Raw genomic sequence first — 24,349 nt, 5'->3', positions numbered from 1 at the left:
TTAGTTTCTAAAGGATAACTGTACTGTAAATTAATATTTAGCAGAAAGGCTCTACCTCCTTGTTTCAGGTTGCCTTTGCGGTAGTGTGTGTATGTGATACCTGGTGCATAGTGGAAAAGAATGGAAAAACAATCCACCTAGGGTTTTCAATTACTTAGATTGGCTTGTTTTTTCTATTTGACGGTTATTGTTCCCCCAAAATGAGCATGGCCATATATTGGTGCATGTATATTTAGCCAACTATAGTCTATGGCTTAAAGTGAACCTGTACATTGCAAAGCAGCAGGTCCATTTAATCTCCTTCACTCCAGGGCCATATACCTTCTTGCAGAGCCCCCCCGCTAATGTCCAGCTGCTGGGACCAGGAGGATCTGTACCGGATTTCATACACAGGGCTATGAATTTTCCCCATCTGACAGCACTGGTGCTTTGCGCAATGCTGTCATATTAAGTGAATCGTATGCTCCTCCATACCAAGAAGTACCAGGTATTTTCTTTGTTCCGGACAGTTACATGGAATGAGAGGGGAGCAAAGGTGAATTTGTGATGCTGGAAGTATTAAAATGTATCTAAAGACCTATTTTTAATTATTTATTTTTTTTAGGTTTGGATTGCGTGGTGAGGGCTTAGAATTCCTTTCAGTTTATTATTGGTGCCTGAAAACCCACTATGGAAGATTTATTCTCTCTCTATTTTTTCTATTTAAGACTAGAAGCGAGGGAAGTCCAATGTTTTTAGCGGTCACCTGCACAGGAATAGAGGGAACATCTTCTAATGAGGACATTTGTTTCAGTGACAACTGTCCAAGAGAATATTTACCTACCATTTGAGGGATTTTCCTGTTTTGTATACAGGACATGGGAAATATCAGGGGTCTTAACAGACCCCTGATATTTCCCTTTTAAAATAGAAAAAGAGATTTAGAATACAGAGTCCTAAGTCTCTTATTCTGCATCCCCGGTTATAATGAACAGGAAGCCTCTATACTAAGTGTTCCTGTTCATTCGTAACTTATGGAGATAGTATATTTACTATGTCCACAATCATGAATGAATAGGAAGTGATGTAAAGCACTTCCCATTCAATCATAATTGGGGACACAGTAAACAAAATCTGTCCTCAGTTATTTACAAGCACCACTGATCGATGATCGATGTGAGGGGCCAGCATGTCACACACCAGCCGCTTACATCGCTTTCCTCCACGCCTCACTAGAGCTCCTCTGGCAGTTTCTTTCCTCCCTGCTGGACATTGCGATGTGTCAGAGGGGATACAGAGCAGCACACAGAGGGGAGGAGAGAAATCACGGATTTCGGCTGAAAGGTGGTACTTTCGGCAATTTGCCAAAAGTGCCATTTTCGGCTGATATGTTTCGGTGGGTGAAATTTCGATGCGACTCTAGTTTTAACTAGGGATACACCAAAATTTGGGCCACCGAAACATTTCAGCCAAAAATGGTACTATGGGCAAAGTGCCAACTTTACCAAAACAGACGAAAATGTGTCCGGCAATACAGTACATCCCTAGCTTATTTCCTCCTTGCTGCGTGCTGGTCTGTGTCCCCTATGATCCCCGCTGCTCTACCTTGCCTGTATTGGCAAAGGCAGTGGGGATTGGACGGGACACACCGGCACCCAGCAGGGAGGAGAGAAGCTGTCGGGAAGTTGAGCAGGGAGGAGAGATCGGTCAGCGGTCACAGAAATGACCAGAACTGACCGCTGAGTGTTTGTAAATAACTGAGGACATAGTATGCTTACATCACTTCCTGTTCATTCATGATTGAGGACATACTAACTGATACTATCTGCTCAGTTTATGAATGGACAGGAGCACTCATTATACCGTAGAGTCTTCCTGTTCATTGATAACAGGGGCTACAGAAAAAGAGATTGAGGACTCTGTGTCCTCAATCTCTTAATCTATTGTAAAAGGGAAATATCAGTGGTCTTTTTAGACCCCCAATATTTTCCTGAAGCTCCTAAGTGTAAAGTAAAAAAAAAAAAAAGAATGACATTACAAAAAATAAATTCACATTTTTAAAAAAGGTTGAAAAAAAGAAGTAATTTTTAGTTTCCCCCAAACCATGCATTTCCTAAAAGTACATAGAATGTGTAGAAGGAAAATATGGTTCTATTGATTTTGTACGCTCCATGATAGTTGTGCAAATGTCTATCAAATCAAAATGAACTAAAATCATTGTTTGTTAGTTCTCACAAACTTCCTTTAGTTCTTGCTAAATCTAAACAGTGTTTTCATTAAAAAAAAATATTATTTATAATTTTAAGTTGTGCCTTTTTTCAAAACAGTGAACATTGAAGGTGCAAAAAACTTCAACCTATTTACGGTTCACAGTTGTGTTGTGGTAACATGTTACTGTGACATACTGCACAATCTGTTGTGTGGTGCGTTGCAGTGCCATTAATTTTGAGTGGCATCCCCACACACTTTACTAGCACACCTTAATGCATACGTGTTTCAACGTGCTACCATTCACAGGTTTAACCGTCTGAGTGTTGTGGTGGACTGATTGGAAAAAAAAAAAATAAGGTGCATGTTTGATTTTTGTGTGGTGTGCTTTCCTTGGCATACAAAAAAAATTCTAATTGTTTGAGTAATCTCATTATATACTCCTAGACCCAACACAGAAGCAATTTCTTGATTTCAACTTCTCCGAGTCTGGATCACAGTTACAAAATGTAACACATTTGTCTCCGCGCCAGCAAACAACTGGCAAACTTGGTAAGCAATTTAAAGTTTAAATGTGTTGACTGCATACAGCTGTTGGGGCCATTTTATAGGAGAAACTGAAGTTTATGAGATGTAGCTAAGGTATTTGTGGCTTTTTTTCTTTTCCTCCTGCAGGTTCTTCTAGTGCCGCTATTGGAGTGCCACCCTCTCAACACCTGGCTTCCCTGGGTCACAAACAAACTGAAACACCAAAGGTAGCTCTGGTGCCAAACACTACCGGCTTTCAGCCAGGCAAAACTCAGGCTCCAAGAGTTGCCGTCTCTACTGCCCCCACCAGTACACATCTCACACAGCAGCTCCTCACTGATTCTCAGTCTTCGAAAGGAAAGCCTCAGGCTTTTAACGTTCCAATCCTACAGTCTACCCAGAATCAAATCTCTCAGCAAGGTCAAGGGAAGCTGCTTGATCAGTCGTCTTCCTTGAAATCTTCCTTGCTGCTGGTATGTAAAAGTTAAATCACAAACTCTCTTATGAGAAAGTCATATGTTTACATATTGCACACCACATACTAACACGTGGCTTGAAATGAAACGCTGGCCATGCTATTCCACAAGAATAAATGAAATAAAGGAAGTTTAAATACTTAGTACATGTCCTTTTTACCAGCCAACAACTTTGCAAACTAGTCTATACTAATAATTTTAATCACCTTATCTTAAAAATTTGCATGAAGTATTTTGTTCCACTAGGTTCTCTTAATTTAAAGATCATGCAAAATTTGTTAATACAATAACTTTTCTCAATTTAGGAAATGTTTTTATTTTAATAAAAAAAAAAAAAGTAATTTTAAATACAGTTATCAATTATTTGAATTACAGCAAAAACCTTACCTGTTAAATGAAAACATATCAGTTACCATTCAAGCCTTTATCATCCTCATAGACTTTTGAGCAGTTGCTAATTATTTGCTTTTGGTTTGAAATATATACTTGGTGGTTTTCATTTATTTGGTGTTTCATGTACCCAGCAGGTGTCATCGAAGCTAGGCTCTGATATTACAAAACCCTCAACTCCTGCCCCTTCCTCACCTTCCACCCCAACCTGTATCCCAGAACCTATCCTTCCAACAGCAAGTGTCTCACCAAAGAGGATGATGTCTCCAGGGGGCAGCAAGGTTCTGTCACCTTCTTCATCAAAGTCACCTTTACCTCTGGACCAGAGTTTACCAGCAGTTACAGATGACCTACCACAGGAAATGTCTAAACCACTAGAGCAGGTAGTTTAAAAGTTCATTAGGGTTTTATTTAACTTCTCCAAAAGGACAAATTTTGGTCTTGGATATCCATAACAATGGTTTTGCGGAGGACTTATTTTGGTCCTTACTGATAAGTAATGTGTAATTCCAATATGACAATAAAAAAATAGATTTTTTGTTGTTTTGGGAACAGTGTATTTTGATAACATTTCACTATGACCTTCTAATGTAGGTTTGTAGTCAAAAGGAAGTGCTGTTTTTTTTGATTGCCCATAATATCATGCTTCCTACAAAAGAGTTACACATTTTTAGGTAGCTGAGATGTTAATGTTCATACACGTGACCAGTTCTTTCATGCAATTTGCAGGAAAACCATATTCATCAGCGAATCACAGAACTTCGAAAAGAAGGCCTTTGGTCATTGAGGAGGTTACCCAAACTTATGGAGCCCAGCAGACCAAAGTCTCAGTGGGATTATCTTTTGGAAGAGATGCAGTGGATGGCTGCTGACTTTGCACAAGAGAGGATGTGGAAAATTGCTACTGCGAAGAAGGTAGTGAAATTTGGTTAAATTGTTTTCTTAAGAAGATTGTCTCATTAAAAAAAGAGAAAAAGAGCTGCATCTATAAGATGTGGTCACCTAGCGGTATCTGTATACAGTATATCCACTGCAGCCTCTAATACAGCATGTGTTGACTGGATTTTTTTTTTACTTCAGACTGTTTGTGCATTCCCATACAAGTTTGTAGGAATGCAAAATCTGCTTGAAGCAGGTCAGAAGAGGGTCAACTACTGGTCAAACACACCTGTCATTTGAATTCTGAATGATCTCCTAAGCACCACAACATGATGTCAAACTGATGCTAACGACACAGGCACAAAGCCCTTCATCACTGACTTTTTGACTAAAAATTATCATAGCATGCAGCTCTGCATGCCGCTATGAAATCATCTTACATTTCTTAGCTAAACAAACATATATTTATTTTCTTTTTTTCACTTCCTGGTCCACTTTGGCACAAATTATATAATTTGATATGATGTGTATGGTCACATGTCCTAGTCACATGTGCCAGAGTTCCGTGAAGTAAAAGGAGATTTACTAACCTGCCCTTAGTTAAAATGGCCACTCTAAGATGAATGGGGAAGAAAAATAAGGTATGCAAAGAATACAAAGCCGACAATTATTTTATCTGTTTGTAAATTGCTATTACTAAACCTTTCTAAAGGTGCCTTTGTAGTTATTTTCAAGATATGGGTAAAGTTCCTCTTTAAGCTGTTGTTTTGAGAGGCAAAGCTCTCACCATCCTAACTCGCTGTCACAAGAGGCTGAGCCGAGGGTGCGGGGAGAGCTCGGTCTTTTTTGACAGCTGACGCCTCACCTGCACCGCCGGCTCACCCCACTGTGACAACGGATAGCCGTCTCTGCCCCCACACTTCTCTCCATCCTGATCTGTCCCAGGCGGACGTTGCAGGAGGAGAGCTCAGCCTTTTGTGACAACAACAATGATGCCACTCTCCTCCCCGCCCTGCTTGGCCTCCTGACAGTTTCCCTCCTCCCCACCGGACAATTTGATGTGTCAGAGGGGACACAGAGCACCGCACAGTGGGGAGGTGAGAAACTAGAAATGCTCCGCAATTTCTGCCGAAAGATGGTACTTTTGGCATTTTGGCCAAAGTGCCATTTTTGGCCGATATGTTTTTCGGCGCATCCCTAGTTACAAATTAATTGTTGTTTAGTATATTCAGATTTTGGTGTAACACTTCCCATCTCTGCATGAAAATGGGTACAGGCGCATCAGTGATTTCTTAATTTAATACGGTTTCACATTATGGTCTAGTAGCAACAACTGATACTTTTAGAATTCCTTGCACTGTAAATGTTTGTTTGCAGATGGCCAGGACAGCGGCAAGACACTTGACCGAGAAAGTGAAGAGTGATGCCAGGGCCAGGAAGGAGGGAGAAGACAGACTTAGACGCGTAGCATGGCTAGCTGCTCGAGAGATTCAACATTTCTGGGCAAATATTCAGCAGGTAAGTCTGGTAGCTTTTGGATCAATAGGTTAGTAGTATGTCTTGTGGGTTACTGAATGTGCAAAGTAAAATATACTGTGAAGCCCTGGCTATTATTATTTCTATCATTGACATAAACTGTCGTGTAATTAGCATTTATTAAAGTGCTCTGTGCTCCCTTTTATTGAATCTGTTGTTTATTTTCAGTAAGTACGTATTTTCTGTAAGTTTTACTGAAAAAAAATTGTCGGATGAATAATATGAGAAAAAATATACTTGCATGAATTCTCAACCATTAATTTATTGTACATGAGCAAACCTGATGCAGTAGTTAAAGTTATAAGGAGACATGTTTGACAAAGTTAATAGCCTAAGCCAGGGCCGTCCAACAGCAATGGGACCTTATTTTGTAAACATATATTTATTTTCTTTTTTTTCACTTCCTGGTCCACTTTGGCACAAATTATATAAACACACCTGTCATTGTTTTGTGGCCTGTGAGGCAATAGCTACATAGAAATAGAAATAGTAATGTGTAGTAGCAGTGGGATGCTGAGAGCTGCAGTGCTCTCTGCATTCCAGCACCCAGCAATGACACGTAATTTCCTGTGACACAAGGATAGTATAGGTCTTGGGGGGAGGAAGCAGCGTGGGAGTGTGTGTACAGGTTGTAAATAGTGAACACTGATAAGAGATTTTATTTTTGCTTTCACTGAACACCACTTTATTGGAGGTATTTATTGTTGCCACTGACACCAGTGAATTGGGTTTATATTATCGCTGACACTACCACTGACATCAGCTGAGGAGGGGGTAGGGTTTTAATCGTTCTGCCACTAACTACAATGAAAGGGAGGTTATTATTGCTGCAACTCTTTAAAAAAAAAAAAACAATAAAAGAGGGACTCAAACACTCAAAAAAAACTTCCTCAGCATGATCCACGCTCACTTACATAGAGCTGTTCCTTGTTGGACTGCTTTTGTACATCCCAAAGATGAGACTTCCTTTGTCCCCCAACGGACAAGAAAAAAACTGAATGCTAAACACTGAAAATGTGCTATTTAGATAGTAATCTATGTGTGTATTCTGTAAGGGTAAATCAGCGCATATTTAATTTGCTTTCTTATTAGGTAGTGGAGATAAAGCTTCAGGTGCAATTACAAGAGAGGAGAAGAAAGGTCTTATGTGTAAGACATGAAAAAGAAAAAGGTATGCCTGTGTCTTAATGAAATTAACATTTGTTAAATTGGTGTCTTAAAATATAATCTTTGTTTTTATGCAGTGAACTAAATTGTCATTTGTAGCTATAGTTTCCCTTTTTATTTGTTGCATGATTATTATTGGTATACATGATTTATATAGCACCAACAGTTGCATAGCACTTTACAATATAAAGATCGACAGTATAATTACAATACAATTCAAGACAAGAGGGTTAGGAGGGTCTTGCTCCTGAAAGGCAAGGTAGGAGAAAGTGATACATAAGGTAATACATGTGTTGGGATGAGCTGATGGAGAAAGTAAATGTTCAGTTGTTAGGTTTAGATGGCATAGGCTTTCCTAAAGAGGTGCGTTTTCAGGGATCACCTAAAGGTGGACAGAGTAGATCGCTGGACAGGGGTGAATCAGCAAGATTTGGACATTGATTTGATGTGGGAATGTAATGAGATTTCAGAGTCCAGGATTACACCAACCCACAAAGCCATGAGGGGAGGGACAGCTTCAGCTTCTAATGACATGCCATGACATTTTTCAATAAACATATCTAAGAGATATTGAATTCACCTGTGTGTGTGCCAGTGGCCTGTTGAGACTATTAGGAACTAGTGTGACATCCATACTGATAAATTTAAATTGACCCATGAGGCCTATTTTCAACAACTGTAGTGTACACCATATAATACATACACTGTCATATTTATTTATGTACATGACATGTTAAGTAATTAAAACCAAGCTCCAGCTGGAATGAGTACAGTTTTATCTTGAAGCTACTTGCTTTTTCCATGTAAAACGGTGTATCTTTCTCAGCATGTCCACTTATCTCCCATGTTATGGCTCAAACTTGCCCCTTATTCCTGCTGTGTTTGATCACATAGGAAACATAGTGCTGTTGGAAAAATGGGATAACTGTGGAAGCTGTGAGTTATTTTCTCCACGGCACACGCAATGAAGGTTTTCTCTGGATGAGATTGTGACATCATTGGTTTAAAAAAAATCACTAAGAGAAAATATAAGGCATTATTCTATATTGTATAGGAATGGTTTTCTTTGGCGTAGGGGAAGGGTTCTGTGTGTTGAAAGTCAGCATGATCCTGGAGTTTGGCTATATATAAAAAAATGAATAATCCATTTTAAAGGGGATCAGCCAAGAGACATATGGGAGCTACCTCTGCCTTTTTTTCTGCTAGTGCAGCCACTAGGTGGTGAAGGTAGGATAGGTGACTGTCCTCCTAAATTCCTTTTTATGGAAAAAGTGTTTTGTTTTCTGTATGTTATGATATGTCTATTTTTTTGTGTGTATTTTTATATTTCTTCTTTTTTAAATGATTCTAGACCAAGAAACTAAAAGGGCTGAAAAGCAAGGGAGAGCAGAGAGATGTTTGGTAGGTCACAGTAAAAGCTTTTAATGAAACTATCTGTATGAAACACAGTGTTCAAAATTACTTTCCTTTTAACAAATTTTTTCTTGCATAACCGAATAAATGATAGTTTTGTATACATTCCCTTAACCCATTGCAGCCACCCATCAAAGGCATTCAACTGAACTGAATTGCTTCCAACTGGCCAGCTTAATTATCATTGGCTTCTATCGAAAGTGTCCCCCAGACAACATTAAGTTGCTGTGATCAGCTCATTGTTTACTGACCTCCTTCACTTTCTGTCATCACTATGATTTGTGGATTTATAGGTAGGTGATTGTAGTGGGAGAGTTAGGTCTGCTCTCTATTCTGCGAGAAAATGTTGTACCTGGATGTTTATACAACAGGAGTTAAGGCCTCTTAAAGGAGAACTATGAGGTGAGTGAAAATCACTCAACCTCATAGTTCGAGCCGACGTGTGACAATGAAACCGTCACACATCAGCTCTTCACGGGAGGACGCTAGTATATGTCCTCCCGTGACCCTTAGGAGAACTATGGGGAAAAACACTTACTCCATAGTTCTCTTTTAATCTATAAACATGCCATAGAAATGAATAGGAGAGCCTTACTTGGTTCTCACAATTATCTTAATAGAGCATGCATTGTGAACAAGTGTAAAAATAAGCCCATTGCTAGGTGGTGTAGGATGAACCGCACTGAATCTGAGGTTTGATTATTAGTCAGACTGCTAATAGACAGTTTTTATGTATTAATACTAAATAGACCAACTAGACAGGCCATTTACAGGCTCTACATGTTATTGTCTTTAAATACCATAAAAGATTGTATACTTAAAAGATTCTGTTTTGGTTTTGTAATTATATGGACAATGTTCCCTTTTGTACATCACTGCAAGATGCACTACCGTGTTTCCCCGAAAATAAGACACTGTCTTATATTGGTATCATTTGATTGTTTTGGCCTTTTAATTGTTGTTCCTCAGAATTAACTTCTTAATAAATAGTGCTGGGAATTTTTTAGTATGTACAAATCATTGTTTCTATTTTGCAGGATCCATTTATCTCAGGGAATGTTTTTAAAGCAACTGAAAATAAAGGTTTGTGTATTTGTTTTGTAGCAGAGTTTGTCCAAAGTATGACATGATTGGTTAAAAAAACTAATTGCAAGTGGTCACTAGCTAGTCTAGCCTTTTAAATGTATCTGATTTGTTTCTTTGTTTGGCGGTGGCAATATTGACGTTGCATTTTCACTTTGTTTCCTAAATGCATTTTTTAAATTTTTTTTATTATTATTATAAACTGCACTTTATGCATGCATGCGCATTTTTAGTTTTTTGAAAACAGAGAATTGAAAAATATTTTAAACCGTGAATTTACAAAGCTGCATTAGGTTTTACATGATGTGTTCTTTAATTTATCTTACAATTTTTGTCTAAAAATGTTCAATTCATAAAGAAAATATATAGCACTTTTGTAGAATCATTTTTCCCAATGATCATTTATTGATTTAAAGATTCTTCCTCTTTATTCTATTTTTCTTATTATGAGTTGTTGTGTAAACACCACCTAAACAGATCCTTTACCTGCTTTGGGCACAACATATCATAGGAACTCATGGCTACTGCCAGACAAAGGCTGGCAACATTATTCAGAGTGAAAACCCGTGCAATAATCTTTGTGCTGTAGTATAATATGTATTTGGAAAATTTTGTAAGATCTGTCGCAGAAAACCTTTATTGACTTGGGGGAGAAATGTGATCCATAATTCAGCGAATAGTGCAAGGATGAGAAACTGCAGCATGTGTTAGACTTTTGTAGGATGTTATTAATAACTTCTTATAGGTAATCCTGTTACTTTATTCCCATTTGTGTGTTTTCAGAATGTGACACAAGTTTCGATAGTGCTCAGAAGCAGGTGGTTCTCATAGACTCTCTGCTGACTGTTGATGGAAGTAGTGCTGCCCTTGTAGGTGTACGGAAGCACAATCGGGACATTGCTGAAGTTGCTGGTGCTGCAGAACTATTACTGCCTCGTGGTAGTACACGCATCTCTGGGATAGTGAGTATTTTTGGTCTTGGGTTTTGATTTAAACCAAAATTTTAATTCTCCTAATACTAATATATTATGAAAAAAGTTATTTCCTGCATGTTTCTTGCAGCCAGCTCACTTTATGTGGTTTTTAAGCAAAGCCAAAATAAGCAATATGTGAATGTATTAAAATGTATAAATGTTTTCATTGCTTTCTGAAAATGCCAGTTGCCTGGCTCTCGGGCTCATTGGTGGCTACAGTAATTCGAGTTACTGGCCTGGAACAAGCATGCACATCAGAGGTTCTAATTTCATTATTGTAGCATGCTTGTTTTGGATGTGTGTCAAAAAATATTGAAGCCAGAGACCACCAGTCAGAAGCAGAAAAGCAACATGTTATAGTAAAATGTTTGTTATCTGGGTCTGGAATAAAACACCAAGGCAAATTCTTTCATCCTCTGTTAATGTTCAGCATTTAAAGAATAAAGAAGGGTGCAAGGTTCTTGGTATATCCTATCTATCTATTTTTTAAAGTATTAACTTGAACTGCAAATGAAAGCATTGTTAAATTGTGTTATGAATGTCACAGGTAAAAACTCCTGCTTCACCCCTTCTTCATGGCAAACTTCGAGATTATCAAATGATTGGGCTTGATTGGTTGGCTAAACAGTACAGAAAGAACCTTAATGGGATCCTGGCAGATGAATCAGGACTGGGCAAGAATATCCAGGTGATAGCTCTCTTAGCTCATCTGGCCAGCAGCGAGGGTGAGTAATAAACTAGCAGAACAATTAAGTGGAACTCCAACCACAGCTAATATTATTTTTCTAGTTTAGAATGGAATTGTGGAGGGGTAAAACCTTTGTCAAGTGTTTTATTCCTAGCAAAGCCCACCTAAGTAGGAACATATACAATGAAAACTGCACAGAGGTTCTAACCATTCCACATTCTATTATTAAATGGGCACTTTTCACCCCAAAAAATGGGCTGAAAATCTCGGCTTATACTCGAGTATATACGGTAGTTATTTCAAATATATTTAATCAATGTATTTATTCCCAGGTGTATGGGGTCCACATCTAATTGTTGCCCGAAGCTGCAATGTTCTTAAATGGGAGCTGGAACTGAAACGCTGGTGCCCAGCACTTAAACTCCTGCTGTATATTGGTAGTCAGCGAGAGCTCAGGAGAAAGCGTCAGGTATGGTGTCGCATAAGAACTGTCATATACTTTGAGCCATGTTCTTGAATATGAAGAAATAATTTATATCTTTTAATACGGTTAGACTTGGGATGAGCCCAACAACTTCCACATCTGTATCACCTCTTACAAGCAATTGTTCAAAGGACTCCAGGCCTTCATGAAGATGAGATGGAAGTACCTGGTGCTAGATGAAGTCCATCAGATCCGAAATATGAATGAGAAGCATTGGGATGCTATTTTGAATCTTCCAAGGTGTGCCTGTTAAAATCTATATTTGTAAATAGTACCACATATATGTGTGGATGCAGAAGTTTAAGAGGGAGAGAAAATAACACAAACACAGAAATATATTGGGATGAATATGTGTTGCTGGGTGCTGCCGTCACTGGTATTATATCTCCTGTGTTTTGTGCTTTTAGTCAACGGCGGCTGCTTCTTCGAGACACTCCATTGCCACACACGTGGAAAGACCTGTGGACCATGGTGCACTTCCTTATTCCAGGTTTATCAAGACCTTATTTGGATTTCCCGGTGAAGGAGAGTAGTGACCAGGACCAAGAATATCGACATACCATTTCAATACGATTGCACCGGGTAATTAAAAAAAACTTTGGTTGCAGAATCTCAATTTCTCAGCCTTTCTTTGTGTTGAACATAAAGGAGAATAAAGCGCACCAACCTAGTATATTACCATAAAAACCCAGTTACAATCATGCATTTGTTTGGTGTGATTACCGATGCTGCAATTGAGCCATGAAGCTGACCACGGTATACTGGCTAGTTAAACAGACATTTTTATCTTATCTAAAACACACAAACACTAAGCTGAATGAAGCCCTGATCTTACTATTTTATCTTAATTTTATTACCAGACTTTGTTCTTTGTTTTTTTCCAGACATATTCTCCAAAGATAGAGCAAGGGGAATTTATAAAATCTGCAGCAGTTGCCCAAGGCAACCAATCGGCTTTTATCTTTCATTTTCAAAGTAAAACTGAACAAACTTAAAAAAGAAGCTGATTGTTACTATGGGCAACTGCTCCAGATTCTGCCTGCTCCAGTTTTCATAAGTTCCCCTCGTTTTCTCAAACAGATACAGGGATCATTTTAAAACGAGTAATCATGTGTTTGAGACCTGGTCCTCCCAGCTCATGTATGTGTTACCTTGGCGTCAAGGGCTCAATAAAGCATTCTTCTGATAATGCACTAGGTTGGTGAATTCCTTCTCCTTTTATGTCTTACAGTTGTCTTCCTAGTATACCCTATACTTTATGTAAGAGCAGCAAGACCTAGTGTCACTTTGGAACTAATTGGTGTTCTCTACATGTTAAAATATCACAATTTATGTTGACATTTCTTGCGACAAGCATTGAATGGACACCATCATCAGACATCCAAGCAATTGGTTATTGACATGGAGGTTTTTACCTGCAGAGGAATGTAACATTATTTTTTTCACCCGAAGCGATGGTCTAGTCACTTCAAATCCTTTTTTTTTTTCTAAATTGCTGATAACTGCAATATCCCTTTCTTTTGTGTTTTGTTGGTGCATGCTATTTTGTGTAGTTTTGCTATTCAAAATGTATTATTATTTTTCCAGTCCACTCAACCATTTATTTTGCGACGGACCAAAAGAGATGTTGAAAGGCAGCTAAACAAGAAATATGAGCATGTACTCAAGTGTCAATTATCAAACCGCCAAAAGGTGTTGTACGAAGATATCATGATGCAGCCTGGGTAAGAAAGTTTCTATAGGCTAGGGCAAGAAAAACACATCACGTGTTTTTGGAGTAGTTATGTTTTAAAACTCTTGATCTTAAGTATTAATAATTTGTATTCTTGGACAGAACTCAAGATTCCCTAAAGGGTGGCCATTTTGTCAGTGTTCTTCATGTCCTGACACAGTTGCAGAGAATTTGTAATCATCCAGATCTGGTGGATCCACGTCCTGGGCATTCCTCCTATACATGTGAAGCTCTGCAATATGAAACTGCATCTTTGGTTTTGAAGGCTTTAGAGTATGACCCGTGGAAGGTGAGAGGAGATTCACAGTGATTTGCTAAGCTCATTAAGTGGGTATTGCATAATTCACTACCCTGCATGGAATTTATGCACCATATTTGTGCTGAGTCTCCCAAGGAAATATATAAGAGACACATTGTAGGAACAATTCTCAAAGAAGAAAGCAAATTGTTCCAGAAACAGCTCCTTTTAAATAGCTGCATGTGCTAGATTGTTTGGAAATCAGCTTCTGAAAGCCCGTTCCTGTTAAAAGCTTACATGCTTCAAAACACTTTGTAGTTTTATTTTAAACCTAATACTGCTTTAACCACCTGCTGTCCGGCCGTTGTAATTAAACAGCCGGACAGCGGCTTCTTGAGAGCGGGTGGGCGTCTTTAGACGTCCTGTCCCGCTCGTGCCCGCGCTAGGCGGTGCGCACGAATGGGAAATCAGCTTTCTATGTAAACAGCCAGCGATGGCTGTTTACATACAAGCGTGCAGGCGTCTGTAGAGACGCCCGATCGCTTGTAATTGCGTGCGGGTGTGCGCCACCGCAGCTGGTGCCGGCGATCCCGGCTCTGCTGCTCCCGCTGTGAGCCCGGGATCAGCACAGCAGCTCTGCGGCCGGAGATCAAACAGAGCTCAGTACACAAGCTCCGTTTGATCTCCTCCTCCTCTTCGGAATGCAGGCAGTGATGTGTATTACATCACTGCCTGCATTCAGTGTTACTCTCCGCTCCAGAAACCGGAGAGAAGCTGGTGAAGCAGGTCTCTGCTTCATCAGCTTCTCTGTGGTCCCTAGGTGACATTAGGGGTCTTAAAGACCCATCATGTCTCCATAAAGAGGACCTGTCACTGCAAATTGGCTATCACATAGGGAGCTTGTTTGCTTGTTTGTTCCCTATGTGATAGCAATAAAGTTAAGTGGAAAAAAAAAGTTTACAAAAAGTGACAAATTTAAAGTCACATATCAAAGCAAAAATAATAAAAAAAAAATTAAAGTCCCCCGCCCCCACATGCACACGCAAACATGCGTCAAGTCCGCCTATGTGCGAAAACGACGATTACATCCATTGCGCCGGACATGTTACATGTTGCTCTCACTCAGACGTTCGCCGCGAACGTCTGAGTGAGAGCAACAAGTCTAGGGCCATTAATCACTGATAGCACTAAACTGATGAGCGGTAAAAGCTTTTAAAGCGTCAGCTATGGTCAATTTTAGGTATGGTAGTTTTTTTGCGATTTTAGCGGGTGCGCGCAATTTTAAAGCTTGACATGTTTGGTGTCTATTTAAAATTGGGTAATAAATGGTTTATAACATAACGTAGGGAGAACAGGTTTTTTTTCAAAATTTTCTGTACTTTTTTTATTATATAGTAAAAAAAAAAACCCCCAGTGGTGATTTAAATACCACCAAAAGAAAGCTCAATCTGTCCCCAAAAAATGGTATAAAATTCATTTCAGTACAGCGTTGCATGACGGCATAAATGTCAGTCAAAGTACCGCAGCGCTGAATACTGAAAAATGGCCTGGACAGGAAGGGGGTGTAAACACCCCGGTCAGCAAGTGGTTAAGATTGTGTAGGAGGGAAATGGCAATCACATTGATATTTCTTATATGGTAAATGTTACCTGCGACAGTTGTTATTCACTTATGCTAGAGACCTCTCTGCAGTGGCGTAACAACCGGGGGGGGCGGCCGGTGTGTCTGCTCCGGTTCTGTTCTAAAGTGATTTTCTTCCAGTGAAATAACAAGCTTTGGGTTCTTGTTAGCATCCAGTTTTTGTGGGTACACAGCCAGGAGGTTTGCTTTAGGGAATATTATTCTTTTCACATGACTTGCATTTTCAGATCTTCTTATGTTTTCTTCTTTCTCTTCCAGAACCCAGATTTGTCTTTATTTGACTTAATTGGCCTAGAAAATAAAATGACCCGTTATGAAGGCCAGCAGCTTCTTAAGCGGAAATTGACTAGAAAATTAATACAGGAAATTTATAGCACCCCTGATCCTGCACCTCGACCCACCCGAGTGAAAATGAAACCAAGCAGGTGATTGTGTTTTCTGGTTTCCCATAATCTTCTGTCCTTATTTTACCTTTCCATTCAATTGCTTACCGTTTTATCATCTCTTATAGATTGTTTGAGCCAGTCCTCTATGGACAGAAACCTGAAGGACGCACTGTTGCTTTACCAAGTGCACCTGCAACTCGTGTAGTGACAACTACTACAGTCACACAACAGGGACAAGTAAAAAGGTCATCAATTACAACATCTGTTGTACCTCAGGGGACCAAAGGTAAGTGCTGGTTTATGTTTGTTGCTTCATAATTATTATCCTGCCCACATACTATTGCATCAGTGTTATTATTGTTTGATAACAATGTGTACTTATTAGCTGTCTAAAGTATTTTAAATGGTTTAGTTGTATAACCTACCTGCACTTTTTAGTGTAGTGGGTCAATACTCCTGCAAGATTATACAGTAATACCTTGGTTTAAGAGCATAATTCGTTCCGGAAGCATGCTTGTAATCCAAAGCGCTTGTATATCAAAGCGAATTTCCCCATAGGAAATAATGGAAATTCAGATGATTCGTTCCACAACCCAAAAGTAGTCATATAAAATGATTACAATACTGTACTGTAATATAATACTGTATAAAATATAAAGAAAAATAAACCAATTACCGGTACCTTTGTGGCTGGGGTGAGGGGGACAAGAGAGAGGGGGATTATTGTGCAGGACGACTTTCACCATCACTAACGGAATCACTGCTATCTCTTGACTCGATGTAATCTTTTTCATTTTGTGAAACCTTAACAAGGAATCTATCCAATGTGACATTGTGTTGTCGTTAAACAGACTCATCGCTCGCACTGCTACAGCCTTATTTGGGTGGCGCTTTTCTACAAAATTTTGCTCTTATTGCAAGACATTGCTTGTATATCAAGGCAAACTTTTTCAGAAATGTTTGCTTGTCTTGCAAAACGCTCTCAAACCAAGTTACTTGTAAACCAAGGTATTACTGTAATTAATTTTGTAAGAATATGAATTTGCACATTTCCAAATAACACCTGGAGTCAAATTGGGCCTCTTAACACTTAACCTTATTTCACTTTGTTACAAAGTAATATGAGGGAAATTGGCATGGTTTCATTTTTGCTATTAAAAAGTGCTAATAAAAACTAAAGTATAGTTGGATATTCTGCAAAACTGTGTCCTTGAAATGTATTTTATTAGCATAATAAAGGTTTTCAATAAACGGCATATCACTTGGACTTTACCTGTTTGCTTTATTAGCAGAGTTTTGTATAATTTCACTGGTGTGATTTTTATTTTTTTTGTTGCTTTTGTATAGGTAAATTCTTTCACAAGAAACTGAGTGTGAATTTATGTCAAGTTTAGTGTATATGCAAAGGTTAGTAAAGTACGGCACCCCTGATTGCCCTGATCACCCTATTTTTAACTTTGCCATTTTGGATTATTAAATTTGGATTTGCATTAACTTTGGATTGTTATACATTAAAAAAAAATAAGACCTACCCCGAAAATAAAACCTAGTGTGTTTTTTTGAGCCAAAAAAATATAAGACAGTGTCTTATTTTCGGGGAAACACGGTATTGGTCGATGTTTTGACAAGCCACTTGTTTTCTCCAGACTTGAGAAAGACTTGCTTCAGTACAAGTGTCTCCTCCACTGGACTGTTTGTATCTACTTGCCTCGAGTGCTCCCAGACAGTTTTTTGTCTTATCCGAGTGTAGTTCTCACCATTGGACTTTTCTGTTGATAGATAGACACAGTCAGACATAAACTATTCATTGTATTATACCCTAGATACACATTTTCCTACATGAATAGGCTGTTAAAACATTCACTTAAACCTGCACCCACTTTAACCCAGTTAAGGGACTGCAGACTTTGAAGGACACCAACAAGAGGCGTGAAACCTCCAGCATGCAGATCTAAATATCAAGCATGAGACTGCCTGTTGCAGCTAGCCGTTGGTCTATAACTACAAACAATAGTGAGTTATAAGGGTTAGTTGAACTTGACATTAGCTGTTAAAGATTTGTATACATCATCACCATGGGGCTGCCAGGCACTCTGCAAAGTAACAAACTATAGGCTGGACCCTTTTATGTATATTCAGATCTACATTTCTTACGTCTAAGTAAATTTTTTTGTGATCGTGCCTCTAAGTCTTGGCACTGATATCCATATGTTGTATGCAGGATCTAATTAGTAATGTCATTCTCAGTACCTATTACCCAGGGTCAGACTACACATGTCTCTGTGGGAGTTCCTAGGCCTCAGGCACCAGCAACATTTGCAGCTGCCCCTTCAGTAAGGCAACTAAGTCAGGCTCAGACTTCTCAGCATGCTGTCCAGCAGAATATTATGTCTCCAAGGCTGGTGCTCAGTTCTCAGGCCAGGCTTCCAAGTAAGTTGTATCCCATGAAGCCTCTTTCATTTTTAATGGCTGTTTTAATAACAAATGCATGCAGAAACCTGCATACCTTGACAGAACCCCCATAATCATTTATCATGTCTAGTTGCTATTAATGCCTTATCTTGCAGCTTATCCACAGCTGTTTAATTTGTGATGCAGATAAAAACTGACAATTTCTTTTTAATCTTTGCACATATTAAATTCCAAGCAGTGTGCTTTCTCCAAAATCCCCACTTTCTCTGTATTTTATTCACATAATTTGATGTGGGCTGTAACAATAAGCAAACACAACAATTCTGTAATGTAATATTTTTTTAAAGGGAAACTGTAACAATAGAACTATAGAAGCTACTATTGCTTCCTTTCCTTTGGAACTGTAAGCTCCCTTTCTGTCATCCAAGCTATGCAGCCAGGGAAGTCCAATTTCCAAACTTGCATACTTTCAGTGTGATGGGCTTGCTTAGTATTGAAACAGAGGTGATTAGAACACTCCCCTTTCCCTGAACTTGGACCTCCAAAAATAACTTGGCAGTGACTGCTCCCATATTTCGAACAGGTTCCCTTTAAATTACTTATTTTGCATTGTCATAATATTTTTCAAATTTGACTATTGATTCTAAGTTGAAATGACAAAAACATCAATGTTAGCTATTTGAATACACATTCAATTGTTCTGCCAAGCTATGTAAACTATAACATTTCTACTAAGGTACTTATTAAGGCAAATAGTATCTTAACTATACATTTTTTTCAAACATAACTGGACCATGTTTGTCTTTCATTTTCTTCAACATAAGTTACGGCTTAACATTTATTTTTCTGACTTGAAAACTCTTTGCTGTTCCCGTTTTTCCTGGTCTTCACAGGTGGTGAAGTCGTAAAAATTGCTCAGCTGGCCACAGCTGGAGCAGCCCAGGGGCGAATTGCTCAGCCAGAGACCCCAGTCACCCTGCAGTTCCAAGGAAACAAATTCACCTTGTCCCAGAGCCAATTGCGTCAACTTACTGCTGGCCAGCCATTGCAGCTACAAGGTAAACTCCACAAAATTTACACATGCTTTTGTTTTGTAGCTAGCTAGGTCTGTATTAGTTTTGGTGCAACACAGCATTTAAAGTGACACTAAACTCAGGAGTTTAAACCTAAAAATGCATTCAAGTACCTTAACAATTAGCAAAAATGTAACTTATATGTGTATCACTCAACTGTAGATCCTCAAATCATCTCTGAATTGGTGCTGACACTGTCCTTCCTTCTGTGGCTACTTTTGTTCCCCATGGTCCCTGTGTGTGGTGTAAAGTAGCCACCGCTTTCTCCCGTGATGGACTACAATTTTAACACTAATTAGTGAACTAAATATGACATTGTAGTCTATCACGGGAGCAAGCTTGGAGAAGTGGCTACTTTACAACACACACAGGGACCATGGGGAACAGAAGTAGCCACCTTCTAGAAGGAAGGACAGTGTCGGCACAAATAAAGAAGGCTTGTTGCACTCCTTACCGGAAATCCCCGTATTCAGGGTGCCTGATGAAGGGACTCTGCGTGCCCGCGAAAAGCGCTTGTGTATTTGACATGAGTCTTCAATAAATTCACGATTGATGATCCTTTAAGGAATTTGGTGTGTCGGTGACATTTCTCTTATTCAATTTAAAAATGACAGGATGCCACCAGCAGGCTTCCACTTTTAAAAAAGAATTGCTCTTTATTGGAATGTCCTTCTTTCAGAGTTGCAGAGTTTTTATTCTAGCACCAAATAAGGATTCTGTTACCGGTATGGAAATAAAGATAGAGTTCCAGTCAGAGCCCTAATGACTATATCTTTTGCACTATTCATTGTTTCCATTGATTTATAGCTTGTAGCTGTCACATATTTGGCTTTTGTTGCAGCAGTTGTACGAGGGTGAGAAACGCCACATCTTAATTTTTCCCTCTTTGAAAGGGAATCGATCGCAAAACATCTGCATAAAAATCTTTTACAGAAGCTGACATTTTCTGACAGCTGGTTAGCTACTGGTTCTGTAGCAGTGATATTTTGTGCATTGAGGTTATGGGTACTTTCAACTTTATGCATGTTTATCCTAGGTAACGTTCTGCAGATTGTTTCTGCTCCGGGCCAGTACCTGCGTACTCAGGGCTCTGTTGTTCTTCCATCCGTGCCACAGACTGCAGCAGCTAATGCCATAAGAAACCAACCACAAATGGGAGCTCATCCACCTGCCAATGTGCCATCAGCTGGTGAGACTATTAGATGTCTGTTATATAAACATAAGTTTTATTCTTCTATCTGCCTGCCAACTCTCTATTTATGCATGTTGTGTCTAGAACAGCTTATGAGATTTCTATTCCACTTTTGTGTAATGGATCACCAACTACTAATGGACTCTTCTCGATTTTATTACTCTCTGCTATACTACTGGAGAAATGTTCCCTCAGGAAGTGGGGAATCTCCCCGGCAGGGACACACACATACAGTGATAAAATGCAGACACCAGATTTAGCTTTCTTCCACTCAACAAAAATATGTTCTTGCTTTTGTGCTTCTGTTATAATGATCATTTTCCTTCCCTAAAAGTTTTGGCATCCAGATGGCACTTAACCCTTTCGATGCCACTGACATATGCCATACGCTCCCTTGCTTCGCCGGGCTCCGCTGCCCCTCTTGTGGACCAAGGACTGGCATCACAGTTCTCAGCGGGTAGAAGGGAGAGAGACTAGCGAACATCCATTCGCTGATCTCCTCCCCACTGAATGAATCTGGAAGAAATGCTGATTTCATCACTTCAATTCCAGAGCTGTCATTCCCTGGCTAAAGAGGCCAGGGAAGAAGCTGATCGACCATATGTGCTTGTAATGTGTTTTTAAAGAACACCTGTCATCACTAAAGTGCTTTTACATAGGGACTTGTGAGCCCCTTGTGTAGCAATTAAGTAAAAAAAACAAAACAGTTGCATAATTAAAAAAAAAAAAAAAACCAATACATTTTTAAAAAATCCCCTGTCCCTGCATAAACGCATACACTTGACTGGTGCGCCTACGTACAAAAAACTAATTTGTGATTAACCCTAAATTGATGACCTACACAGGCTCTTAAAGCCCCAGCAATGGACAATTTGGGCACACACAATTTTTAAGCTTGCCATATTGGGTATCTATTTACTAGGAACAAACTCTTTTATATTTTGCCAAAACATGGGTATTATATTGTGTTTTTGTACACTTAAAGTTACTTTTAAAGTGTCTTTTTTTTAAACTGAAATTTTGGCTTTAAGAAACCTCTCATCCAAGGTCTGTACGCTGTATGGAGTGCAGGTGATTTCGTATTAACGGGTTTAAGAAACAGTTGCGCTAATATGTGCAATAAAAATTTTGCAACTGTCACCATTTTGTTCTACAGGGTCTCTGCTTTCAAGAAATATATAATCTTGAGGTATTTTCAGTAATTCTCAGGCCTCAAATATGGATTTTAACATGTGTACCAGAATTGGATTTCTGGGTAGCTGGCTTTTTAACTTACATACATATTAGTGATTGTTGTTGTTAAAGTTAATGCAATTATTCCAAACAGCAATCATCTTTGTTTTATTTACAGCTCTTCTAACTGCCAAAACCACACAACCTGCAGTGGATCCAGCTACAAAGTCTGCTCCAGCTTCACATTCCCAGGTGTGTGTATGTATTTGTCAAATGATAGTAGCTAGAAGCTTTCAAATTGAGAACTTCTAGTTGTGTTCGAAACTTCCAGATTTCTTGTCTGGGCATATATTTAGTGTATGTACTCTCTAAAACGAATATTTAACTTGTTTTAGAGAGTATATTTCGGTACTATATATTTTGCTAACATTGCCTGTGTTGTAGTTATTTTTCCAGGTTGTATGCAAAAAATAGGATATTACCCTGACTTTATTTTAAAACTTTTCCTTCATTGGTTATACTGTGTTTCTATAAAGAAAAAAAAATTACGCTGCTGTATGTTTTAATCCGCAACATCTATTTATCTCAAAGCTCTCATCATTATTATTATAATACAGTATATTGACAATGTATGTAAATTATTTTTTTCACTTTCCACCTGGTATGCATCTTAAGATGGCTGTTAAGTGTATTAATTATGTAAATCTGCTTTGCAAAAGGAATCTACAGAAGATAAACAACGATCATTAAAGGAGCATCTGGATAGACTCTTCAGCTGCAATGAACGGCGATGTGGACGAGCTCCTGTTTATGGGTCAGACCTGTTATCACTCTTTACATTGAGCTATCCTAATGCACGGCCTTTCATGTTGGATACACAATGGCGCTGGACTGGGTCAGTACACTGTGCAGTCTTGTCTCAGTCTCCTGAGAACTCCGATGACCCATTGCAAGAACTTCTTCTGAGCCCAAAGCAGCAGAAAGCAGTTTTGGAACCCATCGCTAAAAGGTAAATTGCATAATCGTACATAAGATGTGCTGTTCTCCAAATTACTACTATTAGTTGGTGTTAATGTGTTGTATTGTGTGTTTGTAGTGTTTTGAAACAATGGCAATATTATGTACGGTATTCAGTGTCTGTTTGTTTTTTTAATCCCATATCTTCTGGAGCTGTAAAATTGTAAAAACCAGTAACCATTGCTCCTGTTCCTTTTTTGGGGCATGTTTTCTACTGAATGAGAATGTACAGGTTGTCAGAAGTAATAAAATCTCTCCTGGTTCTGACGTTTGGTTGATTGGCTTGTGAACAAGTGTAATTGCAGCCAGAATTAAAGGGCAAGCCATGTTTCCCTATGCCAGAAGAGTGGGAGAACCACTACAGTAGAAAAAACAAAAAACAGGAACCTTGAAAAACATAAGTAAAGCATAAAGCAGCTGCCACAATAATAATTAAAACTGCTTTTTAGTAAGATGTTATGTTAACAATTTTTGTGTGTTTTAGGTCACTCTGTGTGATCCCTGCAGCTGTTGCAACTCCACCACTTATGACAGTACTGCACCCTCCTCCCATGTACACTCACAACATGAAGATCCTAAAATACTGTCTGAGGCAGCACATAGATCCATACATTCAGGACCTGCGGGAACGAACATCTCCTCACTGTGTGCAGGACCCAGACCTGCGGCTCATCCAGCGTGACTCGGGTAAGATGAAAACATTTATTTTCTGGGGTTATAAACTAAGATATATTTATTTTTTTTAGACATGCTTATTATATCTTGAGCAAGTTGTGGATCTTATGTACAACCGAGTTAAAAAGACTTGGTGTGTATCAGATGTGTTCAACCATATGTAAAGAGCTCTAGAGTAGATACAACTTTGAATAGGGCAGAGGTCCTGCATTGCTGCAAAGGCAAAACGGTTTCAGACTGTACTGTGCTGGCTTTAATACATTGATAAATAAATGATGCTTTGAAACTTTGGATTACATCAGAATTTTTTTTTAATTTAGAGAGCACCCTAAAGGAAAAACTGCAATGGTTTGGGTCAGTTTTATTTGAAAGATCTTAATTTTAATGTAAAAAGGGACAGAAAGCTCCTCCTGCTGTCTGCATATAAAAATACAGTATATTCAAATGCAATATTTTATATTTACCGGACTAAAAAAAAAAGAATTTTGTTAAAATGTTTTATCTTTTTAGTCCTGACCATAATAAGGTAAATGTATACAAACATCTATAGATTCCAACGAAAAAACCAATACCGACGCCTCTGGTTGCAAGATGGGCTGGTTGTGAAGTAGGCTTAAACACTCAAAAGGCAGCTCTCACTGGTCAAAAAGACCATCGATCTAGGAAACAAGGCACAAGACAGAGCGCCTCCATAGTGTAAAAGTGTAATTTATTTGTACAACACGCAAATAAAAATGTACTTACAGGAAAGTCGGTGGTTACAAGCATACAAATGGTGATGAAGTATAAAATCTCTAGCAGCGGAAGTCTGAAGGAGTACAGCACATCAGCATCCTCTGCCCCCTTGAGTTCTAAAGGTCTACGCGTTTCAGGGGCATGCCCCCTTCATCAGAACCTCCTATAACGCGTAGATCTTTAGAACTCAAGGGGGCAGAGGATGCTGATGTGCTGTACTCCTTCAGACTTCCGCTGCTAGAGATTTTATACTTCATCACCATTTGTATG

General features: G+C 38.9%; 1 protein-coding gene across 1 annotated transcript in view; it reads left to right on the top strand.

Annotated features, from left to right (window-relative positions):
- LOC108788557 (E1A-binding protein p400-like) overlaps nt 1–24,349 on the top strand; it is a 64,320-nt gene that overhangs the window by 14,398 nt on the left and 25,573 nt on the right. The window contains exons 4-26 of the mRNA XM_018558348.1: nt 2,635–2,739; nt 2,863–3,188; nt 3,716–3,964; nt 4,311–4,496; nt 5,838–5,978; nt 7,089–7,167; nt 8,515–8,564; nt 9,614–9,659; nt 10,443–10,621; nt 11,181–11,358; nt 11,654–11,790; nt 11,876–12,045; nt 12,213–12,387; nt 13,393–13,529; nt 13,640–13,826; nt 15,675–15,841; nt 15,928–16,088; nt 18,050–18,232; nt 19,108–19,272; nt 20,324–20,476; nt 21,831–21,904; nt 22,372–22,661; nt 23,154–23,356. Coding sequence (XP_018413850.1) covers nt 2,635–2,739; nt 2,863–3,188; nt 3,716–3,964; nt 4,311–4,496; nt 5,838–5,978; nt 7,089–7,167; nt 8,515–8,564; nt 9,614–9,659; nt 10,443–10,621; nt 11,181–11,358; nt 11,654–11,790; nt 11,876–12,045; nt 12,213–12,387; nt 13,393–13,529; nt 13,640–13,826; nt 15,675–15,841; nt 15,928–16,088; nt 18,050–18,232; nt 19,108–19,272; nt 20,324–20,476; nt 21,831–21,904; nt 22,372–22,661; nt 23,154–23,356 — 3,741 coding nt within the window. The remainder of the gene's footprint in view (nt 1–2,634; nt 2,740–2,862; nt 3,189–3,715; nt 3,965–4,310; nt 4,497–5,837; nt 5,979–7,088; nt 7,168–8,514; nt 8,565–9,613; nt 9,660–10,442; nt 10,622–11,180; nt 11,359–11,653; nt 11,791–11,875; nt 12,046–12,212; nt 12,388–13,392; nt 13,530–13,639; nt 13,827–15,674; nt 15,842–15,927; nt 16,089–18,049; nt 18,233–19,107; nt 19,273–20,323; nt 20,477–21,830; nt 21,905–22,371; nt 22,662–23,153; nt 23,357–24,349) is intronic.

This window comes from Nanorana parkeri, unplaced genomic scaffold (assembly GCF_000935625.1).
Source record: "Nanorana parkeri isolate BGI_ZX_2015 unplaced genomic scaffold, ASM93562v1 scaffold334, whole genome shotgun sequence".
Classification (NCBI taxonomy): domain Eukaryota; kingdom Metazoa; phylum Chordata; class Amphibia; order Anura; family Dicroglossidae; genus Nanorana; species Nanorana parkeri.
Note: the sequence above shows the minus strand (reverse complement) of the source record. Positions and strands in the feature narration are given on the sequence as shown.